A 21,331-nucleotide genomic window follows, 5' to 3' on the forward strand; every position below is an offset into this window, starting at 1 on the left:
TCAGCTGTCCTCATAGGATAACCCTTTGAAGAACCCTTTTTGGTTCCAGGTAGAACCGGAGGTAGCCTAGTGGTTAGAGTGTTGGGCCAGTAACTGAAAGGTTGCTGGATCAAATCCCCTGGCTGACAAGGTAAAAATCTGTCATTCTTCCCCTGAACAAGACAGTTAACCCACTGTTTCCTGATATTTACAATGATGGCCTAAGAATTTGTTCTAAACTGACTTGCCTAGTTAAATAAAAAAATGTAGGACCATTTCCACAGAGGGTTCTATGTGGAACCAAAAAAGGGTTCTCCTAGGCAAAAACCCCTTTTGGAACCTTTTTTTTAAGAGTGTACCTCTTAAGAGTGTCTCTCTCTCTCACACACACACACATACACTCACTCAAACAGCACAGCTCGATCACACCAGATCATTACAGTAACTTCACTGAATACAATGATAGAGCTGTGTCTTGTGTACTGTTTGGGTGATAATCTTGTCAGGCTCTGGGAATCTGTAACATGAGTTAACAGTCCGAGATTTCCAGTTGATCCTGCATGATGGACTGATAGATTTACAGCAGTGTCACTGGGTCACAGGAGGGATGGCATGCTTCACACAGGCAGCCAATACCGTTGTCTGGTGTGTGTGTGTGTGTGTGTGTGTGTGTGTGTGTGTGTGTGTGTGTGTGTGTGTGTGTGTGTGTGTGTGTGTGTGTGTGTGTGTGTGTGTGTGTGTGTGTGTGTGTGTGTACACTATATATACCAGCCGATGCCTACATGCTTGCATAAAAGCCTTCAGTCCAAAAGCTTTTAATAAAGAGAGCACCTAACAGTGCAAAACAGGTAAGGGAACATCAGTAGAGGATTTAGTGATTATTATCAATCAAACTGTCTTATTATTGATTTGGTAATGTATTGCACTGATTGGTAGCTAGTTAATGTTAATGTATCATACTCATACCATGAGGGGTTTATGCCTCAACTGTAGTTTTTCAGGGATGTCTCTCTGACTCTATGTCTCTGATACTAAACAGACTGCCCTCTCTCAAAGGTTCAACAATGGCTGATGAGTAAGTACTACTTTTTAGAATGTTGTTACATAGGTAGTGTTTATTTACTCCTAAATAGCTCATTTGTCATATTGAAATTAATGTTTTGTTCAGAAGTGAGTGAAGTCCATGCATTCATATGTCTGTCTGTGTATCTGTCTGTATGGGTGGCTTTCTCTCTCTCCCTCCTTAAACTCTAAATGGCCATTGCAGTGATGTAAGTTTTTCTTTTAACTCTTTTGAAGTAAATCAAAATGAAATGTTTTGATATGTATGTCTACTGACTGTGTGTGTGTCCTCAGAATGCCCCCATGCCAATGCCTCCAAAGGTGGAACACACCAAGGTAGATCTAATGTAATAATTGTCCATCTGTTACAATGGAAATGTGTCTGGAACTCTGCTACCAACACAACACACAAAGTGCTCCCAACACATCTACAGGTGTTATCAATATCAACGTTAACTCTCCTCTCTTGTTTTACCTCTCTTGTTTTATTTTCAGGGAAAGGTATGACAGGTGTGGGTAGGACTGAGTGGGGTACCGCACGCCAGTCATAGAGACTTTGGCTAATTTTAGAGCTGGACGCCATGTTGCTGCCTCTGAACATTCTATTAATCCAGTTTAACAAGTATTTGCATTATAATTTTTGCAGTTCAGTTAGCTAGCTTTGTGTAGTTAACTTAATAAATTAATATGTGAACTGCTGTGCCACTATTGCCCAGGAAGAAGCAAAATGGCTGCTGCTGAATTATGTAATGTTGTGTAAATGTGTCTTCATGTGCTTTTTGGTTGAAACCGCCATCGCCAATCTCTCTATGTTTATGGCTCTGGGATAGACCTGAGTGGGGTAGGGCTGTAGGAATGTGTGGGGTAGGGCCATTGCTCTCAAATATAATGCGTACCGGAACCTAAATATAAAGAGTACCGGCACCCAAATTGAATACTGGCACCTATTTCAGTCCACCTCGAGCACTGGGTAGGACTGTAGGAATGTGTGGGGTAGGGTTGTGTGGGGTAGGCTTTTGAGGGGTAGGGCTGTGTGTGGTAAAAATGCATGGGTAGGGACTTGTGAGGTAGGCCCATGTGGGGTAAGTCTGTGTGGGGTAAGTCTGTGTGTGGTAGGGATTATTGGGGTAGGGATTTGTGGGGTAGAGTTATGTGGATTAGGGTTTTATATACAGTATTACAGTCTTAGAAAAAAAGGTGCTATTTCGAACCAGAAAGGGTTCTTTGGCTTTCCCTATAGGAGAACCCTTTGAAGAACCCCTTTTGGATCCAGGTACAACCCTTTTGGTTCCAGGTAGAACCCATTTGGGTTCCATGTAGAACCCTTTCCACAGAGGGTTCTACATGGAAAAAAGTTATACCTGGAACCAAAAAGGCAGATCTATTTAAGGAGCAATACCACATATTCCAACTTTTTTTAAACAAGCAAACATTCACACTGGCTTTACACAGATGTGGCCCAAATCTAGGACCTTGGAACAGAATGTCACACCCCCAATTATTCAACACTTATTTAAATATAATTTATTTGTTATATTTTCAGCCCAAGTCCAAGATCTCATCCTCCCGCAAGGTGTCACTGAAGGTAACAAAAGGTCACTGAAGGTAGCAAGCATGGACACAAACACATGCACACACATACGCATGCACAAACACACACACACAAAAGCACCATCTCCTCCACACCGTCAAGCTGCTCAAAACAGCTGATACAGAGTAACAGACACACACACCACCTCTCCAACCTCTGTTCATCTACCCCCACCAGATCCTCCTATTGTCACGTGCATTGGAGGAGCTGGAGGCAGAGAAACAAGCCAGAGAGGAGGAGAAGGTTCGCTACCTGGGGGAGCAGCTCCCGCCCCTGCAGGTGTCTGGCCTGTCCTTGGAGGAGCTGCAGGTGAGTGACAGACAGTACAGCAAATCTGGGAGGAGCATGAAGAACTAAATAGGTACTTTACCATTAGAAATAAGGGCTACCTCCCGAATGGCGCAGCGGCCTAAGGCACTACATCGCAGTGCTTAAGGCGTCACTACAGACCCGGGTTTGATCCTAGGCTGTGTCATAGCTGGCCGTGACTGGGAGACCCATGAGGTGGCGCACAATCGGCTCAGTGACGTCCGGGTTAGGGGAGGGTTTGGCCGGACGGGACTTCCTTGTCCCATCACGCTCTACCAACTCTTTGTGGCGGGCCGGATGCCCGCATGCTGACTTTGGTCGCCAGCTGGTGCCGCTGGCTTCCGGGTTAAGAAGCAGTGCAGCTTGGCAGGGTCGTTTATCAGAGGTCGCATGGCTCTTGACCTGCGCGTCTCCCGAGTCCGTAGTGGAGTTGCAGCGATGGGACAAGACTGTAACTACCAATTGGATATCATGAAATTGGGGAGAAAAAAAAGGGTAAAAGTACAAAATAAAATAAAAGTACAAAATAAGGGCTGCATGTATACTGTGTGTATGTGTTGTAGAAACTGTGTAAGCAGCTCCATACCAGGATTGACCAAGTGGATGAGGAGCGCTACGACTGTGAGGCCAAAGTCTACAAGAACGGCAAAGACGTAATGAAACCACGTAACCACCTACAGTACTACACACATTCACACCTATTTAAACAAACATCAATCATCCATCATCTAATTGATGATCATTTTATTAGTTTAATGTCAGGGACCATGTACAACAAATAGCAGTCATCTGATCCCCCCCCTCCACTGCAGATCCACGAGTTGAAGCTGAAGGTGATGGACATGGGGGGTAAGTTTAAGAAGCCAGCTCTGAGGAAGGTCAGAGTATCAGCAGAAGAGATGATGAGAGCACTGCTGGGCACCAAACACAAAGAACACATGGACCTCCGATCCAACCTCAAGTCTGTCAAGAAAGAGGACATCAAACAGGAGAAGGTGAGCAAATATGAAACTACAGAGAGACAGATATGCAGACATAGAATACAGACAGCAAAACTGGGATCTGGGATGAATTGATTCTGGCCAGCTAGGACTGGTTTGATGCAGTTATTTCTGGTCTGATGTGGTCTTGTTTGCCCCCGGCAGGAGGGCAACCTGGAAGTGGGAGACTGGAGGAAGAACGTGGAGGCCATGTCTGGCATGGAGGGCAGGAAGAAGATGTTCGATGCTGGCGGTGGCCAATAAGGTGGTTCCTCACCACATGTGGGTGGGGACACAGACTTCCATGACACTGAGGGGTAAAAAAAAAAATGTAGGAGAGAGAATAGAGGAGAGAGAGTGGAGATAGTGGGAGGGACTGGGAAAACCCGTGTCCATGACTGAACTAAACTAAAGGTGCACAACTCAGGTCCTAAAACAGGGCTTTTAGACACCACACTTCACACTGCTGAGTCTCCATGTCAGAGGTATTACTGCTGTAGAGCTCATGTTGCCTGCCGCAGGTTATAGCGTAGCTACAAAAGTGCCTATCTATCAAATGACTACTGTATTTAGTCTAACCAATGTTTTCTCAAGTAGTATCTTTTTTTTTATCAAGTTAAGTTTAAGGAATGTGAATATACTAAACTGCCCAATGTTATTTGTAAAAAGTCAGAAACTTGTAAATAGTAATTGTGTTGACTTAGCCTACACATACTGACTTGCCTGTAGTAACAGCCAAATGAAATGACAACCACAAAAACATATTAAAAATCACTGTAATTCAAAAACCGAAGGTTGTATGTATGAATGTTTGACAGCCAGTTGCACAACATGCTGTAGTACCACTATTATAGACTACTGTACATAATGTGTATACTGTATTATGAACATAGTAGTTACACGGTTACACCTGTGGCGTCTCATGAGTCAACAAAACAATTAGATGCTTAATTTTCTATTTTATGAATTGACAATTTCAATATAAATTTGACAGTGATGAATGTACACTGCATACCACCATGCAGGCAGCTGACAGCATATTTCAGTGTGTGTGGAATGGGATGACCTTGTCTTCAGACATCCTGACAGTGTAAAGGCAGAGGCACAGTGTTAACCTCTGACCCAGGATATACTTAGCCTCTGTTCCTTCCAAGAATTCATTCCACTCTGACAAATATCTCAGACACATCACAGGCAACCTCAGTATAACATCACTGAATGACCTCGGAATGACAGGTGAAGGTTGAGAATCAGAAACACCTCAGGCATGCAAAAACAGAGGCCAGCAGAGGTGGAACACAGGTGTGTGTGTCGGCTCACTCACTCGTTGTCTGTATATGTGCAGATTTTTTTTTTTTAATTGCTCACTCAGAATAGTTTTTTTGCGACCAAACCACAAACAAACGTATTATAACATCACGTTGGATAAAAAAATTAGGAACATCAAACTGTAAACTCTTTATTTATTGCTAAAACTAAAGTAGACCCATTCAGCTGCTCTGACTGACTGCATATTGTCAGTCAGTGTAGTTTAACACTGTTTACTTGTTCAATATCAGTAATAAAGAGTTTATGCATTGGCACAGCAATACAAATAGCTAGCTAACATTGTAGAAAATATTCATCAGTTGGGTCAGTCAGTGTCTCTCGGAGCCTGTGTGTAAGAGGCACAGGTCAGCAACTTCTCCAGCCACCCTGTGCATCTCCATGTTCCTGTCTGCAGGATGCAGCATGGCCCTCAGGCTGGACCAGAACACCCTGCGCTTCTGCTCCTCCGCCAGCCACTCCTAGTAGGTCTGCTGCTGCAGGAGTCACAGTGCTGTTCCATCTAGTTTGGCAGATAAAAACACCTGCTGACGTTTTGTAAAAACTGGTCATAAACCAGTACAACTCGGTCGCAGGTAAAAGGGTCCTTTAAATGACCCTTGGTGGAAGCAGTTGATGTGGTCCAGGTGTAGCTCTTCCAAGGATGGTAAGTAAAGGTTTCGAGGCAGTCTCTTGATTTTGTTTGAACTAAGAGAGAGACCGCTCAGGCTTGTCAGAAGCAGGAATACATTGTGAATGAGGCTCTATCCCTGTCTGTGATAAATTAAGACTTCTTTACCTAAATGGTTTTCACTCGAAGACAGGTGTTTGAGATGAGAGGGCCAATAAGAATTCTCCTTTAACTCAATTCTGTTGGGGCTCAAGTCCAGTAACTCAAGACACTTAATCTGATGGGTGTGGTTGGCGATAGCATGGAGTTTCCTAAACCTGTTTTTCCCCAGGATGAGTTCTTTGAGTCCTGGGAATATAGGGTTGTGTTCACACTCAAAATGCCAAAACCCTGCAGTCTGTAGGACCTGGTTAGAGAGGTCCAACACCTGCAGGTTTGGCAGGCCTGAAATCAGATCACAGAGCATGAAGTTCATAGCTGTCCCGGAGATCCTCAGCTTTACCAGACTTCTATTAATATGCAGTACCAGTAAAACATTTGGACACACCTGCTCATTCTACTTTGTAGAATAATAGTGAAGACATCAAAACTATGAAAAAACACATATGCAATTGCAACAAATAATCTGCTCAGACCCCAACCAAGGATCATCAAAAGTCATGCTATAAATTCTCAAAGATTCCTAGATGCCCTTCCAGATTCCCTCCGCCTACCCAAGGACATCAGAGTACAAAAATCAGTTAACCACCTGAGGAACTCATTTTAACCTTGCACAATACCCTAGAGATGCAGTCGCACCCCTAAAAACATTTGTCATAAGAGACTAGCTCCCTGGTATACAGAAAATACCCGAGCTCTGAAGCAAGCTTCCACAAAATTGGAACGGAAATAGCGCTACACAAAACTGGAAGTCTTCTGACTAGCTTGGAAAGACGATACCGTGCAGTATCGAAGAGCCCTCACTGCTGCTCGATCATCCTATTTTTCCAACTAAATTGAGGAAAATAAGAACAATCCAAAATTTATTTTTGATACTGTCGCAAAGCTAACTAAAAAGCAGCATTCCCCAAGAGAGGATGGCTTTCACTTCAGCAGTGATAAATTCATGAACTTCTTTGAGGAAAAGATCATGATCATTAGAAGCAAATTACGGACTCCTCTTTAAATCTGCGTATTCCTCCAAAACTCAGTTGCCCTGAGTCTGCACAACTCTACCAGGACCTAGGATCAAGGGAGACACTCAAGTGTTTTAGTACTATATTTCTTGACACACTGATGAAAATAATCATGGCCTCTAAACCTACAAGCTGCATAATTGACCCTATTCCAACTAAACTACTGAAAGAGCTGCTTCCTTTGCTTGGCCCTCCTATATTGAACATAATAAACGTCTCTCTATCCACCGCATGTGTACCAAACTCACTAAGTGGCAGTAATAAAGCCTCTCTTGAAAAAGCCAAACCTTGACACAGAAAAAAAAAAAAAAACGGCCTATATCGAATCTGCCATTCCTTTAAAAACAAATTAGAAAAAACTGTTGCGCAGTAATTCACTGCCTTACTGAAGACAAACAATGTATACGAAACGCTTCAGTCTGGTTTTAGACCCCATCATAGCACTGAGACTGCACTTGTGAAGGTGGCCTTTTAATGGTGTCAGACCGAGGCTCTTAATCTGTCCTCATGCTCCTAGACTTTAGTGCTGCTTTTGATACCATCGATCACCACATTCTTTTGGAAAGATCGGAAACCCAAATTGGTCTACACGGACAAGTTCTGGCCTGGTTTAGATCTTATCTTTCGGAAATATATCAGTTTGTCTCTGTGAATGGTTTGTCCTCTGATAAATCAAGTGTAAATGTCGGTGTTCCTCAAGGCTCTGTTTTAGGACCACTATTGTTTTCACTATATATTTTACCTCTTGGTGGTGTCATTTGGAAACATAATGTTAACTTTCACTGCTATGCGGATGACACACAGCTGTACATTTTGATGAAACATGGTGAAGCCCCAACATTGCCCTCCCTGGAAGCCTGTGTTTCAGACATAAGGAAGTCGATGGCTGCAAATGTTTTACTTTTAAACTCGGACAAAACAGAGATGCTTGTTCTAGGTCCCAAGAAAGAAAGAGATCTTCTGTTGAATCTGACAATTAATCTTGATGGTTGTAAAGTCGTCTCAAATAAAACTGTGAAGGACCTCAGTGTTACTCTGGACCCTGATCTCTCTTTTGACGAACATATCAAGGCTGTTTCAAGAACAGCTTTTTCCATCAACATAACATTGCAAAATTCTGAAACTTTCTGTCCAAAAATGATGCAGAAATATCCATGCTTTTGTCACTTCTAGATTAGACGACTTCAATGCTCTACTTTCTGGCTACCTGGATAAAGCGCTAAATTAACTTCCGTTAGGAACCATCATTTCTTATCATATTACTCCAGTGCTAGCCTCCCTACACTGGCTTCCTGTTAAGGCAAGGGCTGATTTCAAGGTTTTACTGCTAACCTACAAAGCATTACATGGGCATGCTCCTACCTATCTTTCTGATTTGGTCCTGCCGTACATACCTACACGTACGCTACGGTCACAAGACGCAGGCCTCCTAATTGTCCCTAGAATTTTTAAGCAAACAGCTGGAGGCAGGGCTTTCTCCTATAGAGCTCAATTTTTATGGAATGGTCTGCCTACCCATGTGAGAGACGCAGACTCGGTCTCAACCTTTAAGTCTTTATTGAAGACTCATCTCTTCAGTAGGTCCTATGATTGAGTGTAGTCTGGCCCAGGAGTGTGAAGGTAAACGGAAAGGCACTGGAGCAACAAACCGCCCTTGCGGTCTCTGCCTGGCCGGTTCCCCTCTCTCCACTGGGATTCTCTGGCTCCAACCCTATTACAGGGGCTGAGCCACTGGCTTACTGGTGCTCTTCCATGCTGTCCCTAGGAGGGGTGCGTCACTTGAGTGGGTTGAGTCACTGTCGTGATCTTCCTGTCCGGGTTGGTGCCCCTCCTTGGGTTGTGCCGTGGCAGAGATCCTTGTGGGCTATACTCGGGCTTGTCTCAGGATGGTAAGTTGGTGGATGAAGATATCCCTCTAGTGGTGTGGGAGCTGTGCTTTGGTAAAGTGTGTGGGGTTATATCCTGCCTGTTTTGCCCTGTCCGGGGGTATCGTCGGACGGGGCCACAGTGTCTCCCGACCCCTCCTGTCTCAGCCTCCAGTATTTATGCTGCATTAGTGTGTGTCGGGGAGCTAGGGTCAGTCTGTTATATCTGGAGTATTTCTCCTGTGTGAATTTAAGTACACTGCTCAAAAAATAAAGGGAACACTTAAACAACACAATGTAACTCCAAGTCAATCACACTTCTGTGAAATCAAACTGTCCACTTAGGAAGCAACACTGATTGACAATAAATTTCACATGTTGTTGTGCAAATGGAATAGACAAAAGGTGGAAATTATAGGCAATTAGCAAGACACCCCCAATAAAGGAGTGGTTCTGCAGGTGGTGACCACAGACCACTTCTCAGTTCCTATGCTTCCTGGCTGATGTTTTGGTCACTTTTGAATGCTGGCGGTGCTTTCGCTCTAGTGGTAGCATGAGACGGAGTCTACAACCCACACAAGTGGCTCAGGTAGTGCAGCTCATCCAGGATGGCACATCAATGCAAGCTGTGGCAAGAAGGTTTGCTGTGTCTGTCAGCGTAGTGTCCAGAGCATGGAGGCGCTACCAGGAGACAGGCAAGTACATCAGGAGACATGGAGGAGGCCGTAGGAGGGCAACAACCCAGCAGCAGGACCGCTACCTCCGCCTTTGTGCAAGGAGGAGCACTGCCAGAGCCCTGCAAAATGACCTCCAGCAGGCCACAAATGTGCATGTGTCTGCTCAAACGGTCAGAAACAGACTCCATGAGGGTGGTATGAGGGCCTGACGTCCACAGGTGGGGGTTGTGCTTAGAGCCCAACACCGTGCAGGACGTTTGGCATTTGCCTGAGAACACCAAGATTGGCAAATTTGCCACTGGTGCCCTGTGCTCTTCACAGATGAAAGCAGGTTCACACTGAGCACATGTGACAGACGTGACAGAGTCTGGAGACGCCGTGGAGAACGTTCTGCTGCCTGCAACATCCTCCAGCATGACCGGTTTGGCGGTGGGTCAGTCATGGTGTGGGGTGGCATTTCTTTGGGGGGCCGCACAGCACTACATGGGCTCGCCAGAGGTAGCCTGACTGCCATTAGGTACCGAGATGAGATCCTCAGACCCCTTGTGAGACCATATGCTGGTGCGGTTGGCCCTGGGTTCCTCATAATGCAAGTCAATGCTAGACCTCATGTGGCTGGAGTGTGTCAGCAGTTCCTGCAAGAGGAAGGCATTTATGCTATGGACTGGCCCGCCCGTTCCCCAGACCTGAATCCAATTGAGCACATCTGGGACGTCTCGCTCCATCCACCAACGCCACGTTGCACCACAGACTGTCCAGGAGTTGACGGATGCTTTAGTCCAGGTCTGGGAGGAGATGCCTCTGGAACCATCTGCCACCTCATCAGGAGCATGCCCAGGCGTTGTAGGGAGGTCATACAGGCACGTGGAGGAGCGACACACTACTGAGCCTCATTTTGACTTGTTTTAAGGACATTACATCAAAGTTGGATCAGCCTGTAGTGTGGTTTTCCACTTTAATTTTGAGTGTGACTCCAAATCCAGACCTCCATGGGTTGATAAATTTGATTTCCATTGATAATTTGTGTGATTTTGTTGTCAGCACATTCAACTATGTAAAGAAAAAAGTATTTAATAAGAATTTCATTCATTCAGATCTAGGATGTGTTATTTTAGTGTTCCCTTTATTTTTTTGAGCAGTATATATATATATATATATATATATATATATATATATATATACTCTCTCTCTCTGGACTACCTGGCCTGATGACTCCTTGCTGTCCCCAGTCCACCTGGTCGTGCTGCTGCTCCAGTTTCAACTGTTCTGCCTGCGGTTATGGAACAAAGACCTGTTCACCGGACATGCTACCTGTCCCAGACCTGCTGTTTTCAACTCTAGAGACAGCATGAGTGGTAGAAATACTCTGAATTTTTGGCTATGAAAAGCAAACTGACATTTAATCTACCGACCTGTTGCACCCTCTACAACACTGCGATTATTATTATTATTTGATCCTGCTGGTCATCTATGAACATCTTGGCCATGTTCTGTTATAATCTCCACCCGGCACAGCCAGAAGAGGACTGGACACCCCTCATAGCCTGGTTCCTCTCTAGGTTTCTTCCTAGGTTCTGGCCTTTCTAGGGAGTTTTTCCTAGCCACCGTGCTTCTACACCTGCATTGCTTGCTGTTTGGGGTTTTAGACTGGGTTTCTGTACAGTACTTTGTGACATCAGCTGATGTAAGAAGGGTTTTATAAATACATTTGATCGATTGATATGGAATCATGTAGTAACCAAAAAAGTGTTAAACAAATAAACAAATATTTTATATATGAGATTCTTCAAAGTAGCCACCCTTTGCCATGATGACAGCTTTGCACACTCTTGGCATTCTCTCAACCAGCTTCTTGAGGAATGTTCTTTTTTTACCTTTATTTAACTAGGCAAGACCGTTAAGAACACGTTCTTATTTACAATGACAGCCTACACCGGCCAAACCCAGATAACGCTGGGCCAATTGTGCGCCGCCCTATGGGACTCGCTAACACGGCCATTTGTGATACAGCCTGGAAATTGAGCTCAGGTTCATCCTGTTTCCATTGATCATCCTTGAGATGTTTCTACAACTTGGAGTCCACCTGTGGTAAATTCAATTGATTGGACAGGATTTGGAAAGGCACACACCTGTCTATATAAAAAGGTTCCACAATTGACAACGCATATCAGAGCAAAGACCAAGCCATGAGGTCAAAGGAATTGTCCGTAGAGTTCCGAGACATGATTGTGTCGAGGCACAGATCTGGGGAAGTGTACCCACAAAATTCTACATTGAAGGTTCCCAAGAACACAGTGGCATCATTCTTAAATGGAAGTAGCTTGGAACCAACAAGACTCGTCCTAGAACTGGGCCGCCTGGCCAAACTGAGCAATCGGAGAAGGGCCTTGGTCAGGCAGGTGACCAAGAACCAGATGGTCACTCTGACAGATTTCTATAGTTCCTCTTTGGAGATGGGAGAACCTTCCAGAAGGACAACCATCTCTGCAGCACTCCACCAATCAGACCTTTATGGTAGAGTGGCCAGACGGAAGCCACTCCTCAGTAAAAGGCATCTAAAGACTCTCAGACCATGAGAAACAATTCTCGTCTGATGAAACCAAGAGTGAACTCTTTGGCCTGAATGCCAAGCGTCACGTCTGGAGGAAACCTGGCACCATCTCTACGGTGAAGCATGGTGGTGGCAGCATCATGCCGTTGGGATGTTTTTCAGCAGCAGTGACTGGGAGACTAGTCAGGATCAAGGCAAAGATGAACGGACCACGGTACAGAGAGATCCTTGATGAAAACCTGCTCCAGAGCGCTCAGGACCTCAGACTGGGGCGAAGGTTCACCTTCCAACAGGACAACAACCCTAAGTACACAGCCAAGACAACACAGAAGTGGCTTCGGGACAAGTCCTTGAGTGGCCCAGCCAGAGCCCCGACTTGAACCCGACCGAACATCTCTGGAGAGACCTGAAAATAGCTGTGCAGCAACACTCCCCATCCAACCAGACAGAGCTTGAGATGATCTGCAGAGAAGAAAAATGGGAGAAACTCCCCAAATACAGGTGTGCCAAGCTTGTAGAGTCATACCCAAGAAGACTCAAGGCTGTAATCGCTGCCAAATGGTCACCAAAGTACTGAGTAAAGGGTCTGAATTGTTACGTAAAATCTTTTAATTTTTTATTGAAATAAATTAGCAAACATTTCTAACCCGTTTTTGCTTTGTCATTATGGGGTATTGTGTGTAGATTGAGGGGGGAAAAACATTAATAAAAACGTAAAATGTGGAAAAAAGTCAAGGGGTCTGAATACTTTCCAAAGGCACTGTATGAGCCATCTCACCTGTCTGTCCTGGCTTTATACTCTCATGCCACCACACGTCACCATCTGGACAAGTTAAAAGCTCTGATGTAAAGTCCCTTGTTTAGGGGCCTGCGTGGTTCTGGCACTGATTCAGAACGCACATTTTATTTTTACTCCTTATTCTACACAATTTCGTGGTATCCAATTGGTAGATAGTCTTGTCCCATCGCTGCAACTCCCGTACGGACTCAGGAGAGGCGACGGTCGAGAGCCGTGCGTCCTTCGAAATACGGCCGCGCCAAGCCACACTTCTTCTTGACACAATGCCCGCTGAACCCGGAAGCCAGCCACACCAATGTGTCGGAGGAAACACCGTACACCTGGAGTCGATAGAGCACGATGGGACAAGGACATCCCGGCCGGCCAAACCCTCCCCTAATCCAGACGCTGGGCCAATTTGTGCGCCACCTCATGGGTCTCATGAGGAGAGACTCCGTGCTAGACTGAGTGCTACTTGTGCTGCTTTAATATACTGAATGAATGAGGTAGTCATACAAAAAATTGTCAAACACTATTATTGCACATAGTGTGAGTCCATGCGACTTACGTGAATTTTTACACCTGAACTTATTTAGGCTTGCCATAACAAAGAGAGTTGAATACCTATTGATTCAAGACATTTCAGCTTTTCATTTTTAATTAATTGTGTTTATTTTTGTTTTAGGGGATTGATAAGTAATATCTTAATTATTGTTACAAATGTATGATGCTCATTTTCCTGCGTCTCTACTCTTTTGTTTGAAAATAAATACGTTTTTACAGCATGGTAGACCGTTAGAGAGCGCCCAAGACTGGAATGTACAGCAAAACAGAAAGGGAGTGTAGACACTAAGACAGAAGGTAGAAACAGCTGCCATGAGTCTGACTTCAGTAACAAAAAGGTCAGACAAGGTATTGTGATACTCCCAATCACATTGTGAAATGGAACACCAAACGTAGCATTTTTTTAGCGGCATAAACATGATTTCCAGTTGTTTTTGGGGTTTTTTCACACGGCGGTCAAAATAACACTGAAATTGTGAACATTTTGATAACGCCCTTTTTGTGTAAGAGCTGTTTGAAAGAAAATGCCTGGAATTTCAAGCCTGTTCAGGTGGGTGTTTTTTTTGGCACAGATCATGACATCACAATCTGATCTGATTATTCTGACCAATGACCAGCCATCGATAATTTGCATATGCATCCTCCTACTTTGAAGGGGTACGCAGAGTAGGCTCTAGACTAGAGTTCAGACGATCCAATTCGGGAAATTAGGGCTGTGTATGTAAATATATTAACATTTGTATCAACACGCCCAAATGATGAGACTAAGCATTTCAATGTGAAAAGGAGGCTCATGGAAATAAATTATACAAATTATTTGGAGTTATTTTCATGAAATAAACAGTGATTTATTAGACATAGTGATGATTTAAATATCTAATGTAAAAGACTACATGGGGGCTTTAACTGACAAGTTCAGGTAGTATTTCCCCATTTCAAAAGTTTTCTAGTTGTGTCAACTGAACCCCCAGCTTCGCCGGAGCTGTAGAGAAGGCACGGAGTAACATTAAAAGAATTGTTAACTTGCTCAAGGGGTTGGTTGCGGGATCCTCTTAAGTATAATTAGAAAATTATAGACAGCGTTCCCGAAGGATACATGCAATAGGCACAATGTGACATCCAAGAGTCAGTAATATGTAGTAGAGCTCTAGTAGCAGAGCTATGGAGCAGGCACTCGTGAATACAGCAGGCTTCATAATGCACATCGCATATTAAAGGAAATATCCCCATCCAGTACAGTAAACTTGCATGAATCAGAAGTGATCCCCCTTTTCACGTCTTAATTCATTATATTAATAAAACAATGTTTTAAACCAAAAAATTACAATCACAGTGATACAGTAACATTGGTGCATTTTGTCATTGTCAATAAATAAGCTGGACCCTGATTACATACAAATGCTGTATGATCCATGATGTTTAAAATGATGTGTGTGTAGGTGTGTATCGTCTCTGTCTTTGGTTAGGCAGCCCAGGATTGTCCAGACTAGTTCATCAGTACCAGTGACCAGAGCAGATCATCACTGCTCCCACTTTTCTTCTTAGTCTCCTCACGCTACCAAAGACATCTGTCATTGTCTAGCCAAAGGAAAATATCCACACTGTGTGGAAAAGGTTTACATTTTTACTACAACAGTATCTCCTTAGAACAGGATCCTCGGTAGTGTGTTGTTAAAATACAGTAAATCAGTAGTATCATGTTTAAATAGAGTACCCAGTAGTGTTTTGTCCACCTTTTCTCAAATCCAGTTCTTGAAGTCTGATTCGGGACTGATTCGGACACAGGTTGTTATTTATTGTCATTAGTCTTGCCCTGGAGGCAGCTTAGCAGTGGTCATAAAATCTGTTTTGAAACCCCAACCACACTGCTTACCCAAACCTTAAATTAAGACCAAAAATCGTGAATTTTTAAGATACAGACAACTTTGACTTGGCTGCTGGGCCCATCTTGCAGAAACAGCTCAGTTCTGCCTCCAGGGCAAGAATCATGACAATAAACATGATTCAGACCTGGGACACTTGGTGAGTGACTGGCCAACCAGTCTGCAGACCTACATGTTCAGATTTGAGTACCTCTGCTCTAGTTGTGTCTTTTTCCAGGACAATCAGTACCATGTTGTGTTCATCATCACCACACCCTCAAACCTTTTGAGTGACAGGGGATATCACCCAATGGTGTCAGGAATCCCCTCTGTCCTGCCCTCTCGTTAACCGGTCGACAGCTGTAAATGGCTGAAGCGAGGAATGGGGACGTTAAAGTGTGGCAGTTTCCTTGCACCCACGGATGCGTCGTCGTGGCTACGGCTGCATCGCTGAACGTTTTGGCTGTGGTGTTGTGGGTTACGTGCCGCTGCGTTGGGTGCGTCTGTTCCACATGCCACGCTTAGAGTGGTAGTGATGCAGGAAGTTCCTCATGTAGATACGCTCCACCTCCAGACCCGACTGCAGAATCCTGACACAGAGCATGGGAGAGCAACATAATTCCTATTAATGATCAGATTGACAGAGCAGGCATGAGCAACAGAACACACACAAACATGCACCAAACCACCATAGACAAAAAAACACACACACCTGTCCAGCAGCTCCCAGTCCTCTCCTCCCCAGCGGTCAGTGAAGTCATGTGTGTTCATGCCTCCTGCAGCATCCAAGTCAGACTTATAAATCCCCAGCAGACCAAACCCATTCACTTCCCAGTAACCTGGAACACACACAGAGACGTGTGAGACGTGTGTGTGTGTGCTTGTGTGTGTGTGTGTGTGCACGTGCTTGTGTGTGTGTACCTCTGGGCTCCCTGGGCGTAGCCCCACAGTCCAGTCTCATGACGATAGGAGCGAAGGCCATGTGTCCCTCCACACAGTGTTTCCTGACTGAGTCGATGATGGAGGGGGGGAAGTGGATGTGGAGGTCACACAGAAACACTATACTGTGCTCATTCTGGGGAGGAAAAGAGAATATTTATGCCCATTTCATGAAACTCAGTTGATGTACGGAACACAAAACGCTACACACCCACTGTCTGTCACAGTGATGATGTCACTGATCATGTCTCACTCACAGTGATGAGGTCGATGCCGGCCTGTAGACCAGCAGAACGCTCAAAGTTCCCACTCAGCTTCAAGTATTGGTACCTGGTACACAGAGGCAAGTTATCAGGGGTGAAAATAAGCCGCACAGTTCAAACATTCGCTTATCACAATAATTTAAGCAAAGATGCCAACACCGTAGGATTTTACACCATTTATTATAGCCGCATCTCAGCCAAATGAAAAATTAGCGAATGGACTATAAAATGGGTGGTATATGCTCCAAAATGCAGTGTGGTTTCATATCTGCGGCGAGAATTTTTTTTATCAAGGCAAAGATGAATGTCCAAGACCAAGAGAGCAGTGGATAACGCCTCAACATTAACTCAATCCAGGCTACAATTGACTTAATTCCCAAATGTCATTATACTTTCTGGTGTTTTGTAACAGATGTCTCTTTCCATTACTGTGTGGATGCTGGAATTATTTTAGAGTGGAGGAATGTGCACAAGTAGTCTACGGGAGGCTTTCGGATGATTTGTTTACATACCATTTTTATAATTTATTGCGCAATGAAATGCCACACACTGCGTACCTGTGCAGGGTGGATGTCTTTAGTGTTGTCTCTATGTCCATGTCAGTGCTGTTGTAGTCGGTGATGATGAGGTTGAAGTTGGGGTCTCCAGTGGTCTTGTACAGACCCTCCATGTCAACTATCAGTTGCTGCACCCAGCGGGCCTGGTTCTTTACTGCCACACACAGATAGACAGACACCCACAAGAATAAAGCAATATATCACCCTACAACAGTAGGAGAGTAGCAGTAGGGTGTGTGTTTGTGCGTACCTGGTACTATGAAGTGGACAGTGGCAGTTGGGTTCCAGTGAAAACCGACAGGGTTGCATAGCAACATCTCAGGGGCGGGGCGAAGCGGCGGGAGTCCCCGGGGGCGAGATAGTCTGTGGCGAATCAGAGCATAGATGTAGTGTGACAGGCGAAGGTGTTGGCCATTCACATCCCTCAGCTCCAGCTCCAGGAAGTACCTGCTGCCCTGAGCTCCATCCACTCTCCTCTCAACGTTCAGCACACGCACCAGGCTGAAACGCCTAGGGAGGGAGGGAGGGACAGGTTTAACACACACTCACACTTCCACAAACACATATACTGTACACACACACACACTGACCCATGGTGTCTGTGGTTGAGTTTGTTCATGAAGGCCTTGACGATAGGCAGAGCGTCTCTAGGGCGGAGCAGCAGGTTACCAGACACGTTACAGCGGAGGTCTATCCAATCAGAGCGCATCGCTTGGAGGTCTAAAGGGGTCACCTGGAATGTCTGAGCCCAGTTCACCTCAGGGTCAAACACTGTTCGAGGGGTGGAGTCATAAGACAAGCCCTCCACCTCTTCAGAGTCTCCCTCAAGACCCCATAAAGACTCACTCACACCCACCTCCTCCCCCTCTCTCTCACCACCTCCCCCTCTGTCAACCCCTTCAACCAGACGGTCCATCCCTCTGACCACACCAGGGGGCAGATCCCCGTGGAGTGTGTTGTCATAGTCAGGTTGCGGTCGTGACTTTATCTGTGGTTGTGCTCGGAGGATGATATCTGTCTCTAGGACCTGGACTCTCTTCCTAGTCACAGTTGCTTTGTGGTTCAACTTAATTAGCGGTGGTTTAACCTCAGGCAGTCGTGTGGTCGACTGTTTGGCAACCGCTGACCACAGCTCCAGTGTACGGTTAACAAGTCTCCGCCCTCGACCGACCCTGATGGACCAATTAGAGACAGTGGGAGGTGGGAGGTGCTTCAGGGGATTGGGTGTTGCGTTACCCCAACCCCTCGGACCAGGCCGTTGAACACGCCGGTGCCTCCCTTGCAGCTGGGGAAGCCGAACTTCTGGTCCATCTCCCTCTACTGACAGGTTCTGATCTAGTTTTTGTGGTGCGGGTAAAATCTTTAAGCCGGCTGAGTTCTGTTCTGCTGGTCTCTCTCTTGGTCTGGGTTGTTTTCGGTCTGCTGGCGTCCCTCCTGGTTTCTGTTCCCCTGCTCTGGACTTCACAGGTCTGAGCTGTTCTGCTGGTCTGTCTGCTGGTCTTTCTGCTAGTCTCAGCTGTTCTGCTGGTGTATTCTGTAGTGATGTATGTGACCCAGGACCAGGGGGGATCTCCAACCCATCCTGTTCTGTTGCTCTGGTCTGGACTACAGCTTGTTGCTCTATTACAGCTGCTGCATTTGTTTCTCTCCTCTTCTTGTATGTGACAGTATCAGACATGTTTGTGTGTGTAGGTGCCCTGTCGGCCTCTGACAGGGAGAAGAGTTTGCGTCGTCGTCTCTGAGCGTAATCGTCATAGTCGTCTCCATAGTCAGGAGGTGCGGGGTCTTTCTTACTTGCCCCTCCCACATTTGGAGGAGCCTCGCCATCTAACCCCTCCTCTGAGACAGCCTTTCTCCTCCTCAAGATGCCATCAACTACCAAACACGCAGACAGAGAAGAGTGTTAAAATAAAACAAAGGCCGACCTGCGACAGTTCATATACTTTTTAACCAAAGAAGAATGTGTGTCTCCTACCTCTACCTCGGCTCTCTCCCTCCTGCCCCTCTGGCTCATCCAGCCTCATGTACCTGGAAAAGCCATACCTAGAGAGTGGCGATACGGGGGGGGGGGGGGGGGGGGGGGGGGTAGAGAGGGAATGTTACCATCTCTCTCTGACGACATTATCCATAACTTCAGTGATTGCACCCTGCCCTCTGCTGGTTGGTAATGGTAACGACCTCATACAGGATAAGCCCCTTCTCAGACCAGAGTCATAGAGGTTACACATTTCACTGTCAGTTCTACTTCATAAAAATACAAACACTCTCCCTTTCCCTCTCCCGGCCTCTCTCCCTCCCCTCCTCACCTGTCCAGGTATAGGGGACTGTCGTGGTAGAAGCAGGTGTTGTCTGTCTCCATGTGTGTGAGCCGCGTGTAGTCGTTGGGATAGATGTAGGACATGTGGACCTGGAGACACACAAAAATGGTAATAACACGCACATTTCTGTTACTTATAGGGATTCGAGGTGGAATATTTATGGTACTTACAAATTGCAGGCCTTGGTATCGCAGCAGAGGGAAACCTTTGATGATGTAGCTGGGTTTATAGGTGCAGTCAGGTAACACGCCTTGTAGGAACCTACTGTCTAAGGCAGGGACTACACAGACAGAGTTATTTGTTCAATCTAGTGACTGTAGTGTTGTGTGTGTGTGTGTGTGTGTGGTCTTACTCTGGTATAGGGTGTCGCGTGGGTCGACTCTCAGCATGTCGGCTGCAGGCTGGTTGCTCAGTTGGTTGTCGGGCTGGTTGCTAGGCGAGCGGGTGTGACTAGCAGCCGTTTGGGGTACATGAGTGATGTCACTCATCCTCAGAGCAGACTCATCTGTACACACACACAAACATCTGAAATACATGTCTGAAATAACAGTTAGGTATTTAAAATGTGTTAGTAATATTGGATAGCTAGAGTGTGTGTGTGTGTGTGTGTGTGTGTGTGTGTGTGTGTGTGTGTGTGTGTGTGTGTGTGTGTGTGTGTTACTCACTGCTGTAGAGGGATATGTACTTGGAGCTGATGACTGTAAACCTTAGACCCTCCTGGTTCAGCTGCCACTGTGTCAAAACAAATACACACTTAATACTACTGCCCAGATGCGCACACACACACAGGAAAGAGTAGAGAAGAGGGGAAACTCACCGCCACCTCAATGTGGTCTGTTCCTCTGTCGTTCTGTTTATGGACTATCTCAAAAAAGTACCTCCTTTGAACTGACAGCCTGCAGAACACACACAAAACAGTTACTCTATGCTAGTTTCTGATAGGCGGTTGTGGATGCCTGTCATGTCCCTTAACTGTGAATGCCTTTATTCCTCCTCCTTCCATAGCTACCTCCCCCTCTCCTGCCAATACCTGACTATCATCTCCCTCCCTCTATCACCTCCTTTAACCTCTCTCCCCCTGTCCCCCTCCTTTAACCTCTCTCCCCCTGTCCCCCTCCCTCCCTCCCTCTTTCTACTCTACCCCTCTCTAGCCTGTGGTCCATGCTTCATTATGGTAGTTGTGACAGCTTCTTTTGTCAGGATCAAACCCACGTCTCCCTGCACCATCCATCATTGTACACACACACCTCAGAAGTGTGTTTGTGTACATTTCTGAATGTGTGTGTGTGTGTGTGTGTGTTCATCCTGGCTCAGTGACATCACACCAAGCCACCACAAGAAGAAAAACAACCTATGCTAAATATAACTCAGCCCTGTGTTTGGATGCGTTTTCAGTTATTCACTTGAAACAAATAGATTCATACACAATTTTGTTTCCCGACAATCATAGCCTTCACTCATACACACCCACCGTGTTTAGCTGACTCACCTAACCGGTCTGGATGTCTGACTGGCATACTTCCCAAACTCACCAGGAGCAGTCCACTCCATGCCAGTCTGCAAAACACCACACACAGTCAGAGAGCTGCCAGAACCCCAAATAAACACAAATCATTACAGTCACTGGAGCCATCTTCGGTCCAAACTGACAGACTCAGAGCCCACCTTGCCAATCCAGGCCAGTAGCTGCAGGTTGAGTGGAGAGTTATCCCGGCTCAGCCAGAACTCAGAGTTATCATCAGAGCTCACCGCAAACACAAACTCACCTGGAACAAACAGACAGAGATGACAAATAGTCAGATAATTATTTGAATTAGGTGTTCCTCTGGGTTCAGTGTTTGGACCCCTGTGGTTCAGTCGCCCTGTGGCATGTAAAGTTGTCAGAACTGATCGTATAATTGAATGGCTGTCTTACTGCACCAAAC

General features: G+C 45.6%; 2 protein-coding genes across 3 annotated transcripts in view; one reads left to right on the plus strand and one right to left on the minus strand.

Annotated features, from left to right (window-relative positions):
- Positions 1-913: 913 nt before the first annotated feature.
- On the plus strand, positions 914-4,704 carry tnni1c (troponin I, skeletal, slow c). 2 transcript variants are annotated; one of them, XM_055933715.1, is made up of 6 exons: positions 914-1,377; positions 2,585-2,626; positions 2,810-2,941; positions 3,505-3,594; positions 3,754-3,936; positions 4,087-4,704. In XM_055933715.1, exons 1-6 carry the CDS (start codon positions 1,345-1,347, stop codon positions 4,183-4,185), a joined length of 579 nt encoding a protein of 192 aa, XP_055789690.1. In that variant the 5' UTR covers positions 914-1,344; the 3' UTR covers positions 4,186-4,704. The 2 variants fall into 2 exon arrangements, with proteins under 2 accessions (XP_055789690.1, XP_055789689.1); XM_055933714.1 differs by lacking the exon at positions 914-1,377 and having other exon boundaries at positions 1,394-2,626.
- Positions 4,705-14,290: 9,586 nt separating this feature from the next.
- Positions 14,291-21,331, minus strand: part of b4galnt3b (beta-1,4-N-acetyl-galactosaminyl transferase 3b) — a 41,194-nt gene continuing 34,153 nt past the window's right edge. Inside the window, exons 6-20 of the mRNA XM_055933716.1 lie at positions 21,072-21,172; positions 20,896-20,963; positions 20,224-20,302; positions 20,072-20,138; positions 19,759-19,911; positions 19,577-19,686; positions 19,395-19,495; positions 19,064-19,131; positions 17,679-18,963; positions 17,339-17,598; positions 17,089-17,242; positions 16,526-16,598; positions 16,251-16,404; positions 16,042-16,168; positions 14,291-15,919 (exon numbers count right to left, since the gene is read on the minus strand). Of these exons, the coding sequence (XP_055789691.1) occupies positions 15,808-15,919; positions 16,042-16,168; positions 16,251-16,404; positions 16,526-16,598; positions 17,089-17,242; positions 17,339-17,598; positions 17,679-18,963; positions 19,064-19,131; positions 19,395-19,495; positions 19,577-19,686; positions 19,759-19,911; positions 20,072-20,138; positions 20,224-20,302; positions 20,896-20,963; positions 21,072-21,172 (2,912 nt within the window). The 3' untranslated portion in view covers positions 14,291-15,807. The remainder of the gene's footprint in view (positions 15,920-16,041; positions 16,169-16,250; positions 16,405-16,525; positions 16,599-17,088; positions 17,243-17,338; positions 17,599-17,678; positions 18,964-19,063; positions 19,132-19,394; positions 19,496-19,576; positions 19,687-19,758; positions 19,912-20,071; positions 20,139-20,223; positions 20,303-20,895; positions 20,964-21,071; positions 21,173-21,331) is intronic.

This window comes from Salvelinus fontinalis, chromosome 9 (assembly GCF_029448725.1).
Source record: "Salvelinus fontinalis isolate EN_2023a chromosome 9, ASM2944872v1, whole genome shotgun sequence".
Taxonomy (NCBI): domain Eukaryota; kingdom Metazoa; phylum Chordata; class Actinopteri; order Salmoniformes; family Salmonidae; genus Salvelinus; species Salvelinus fontinalis.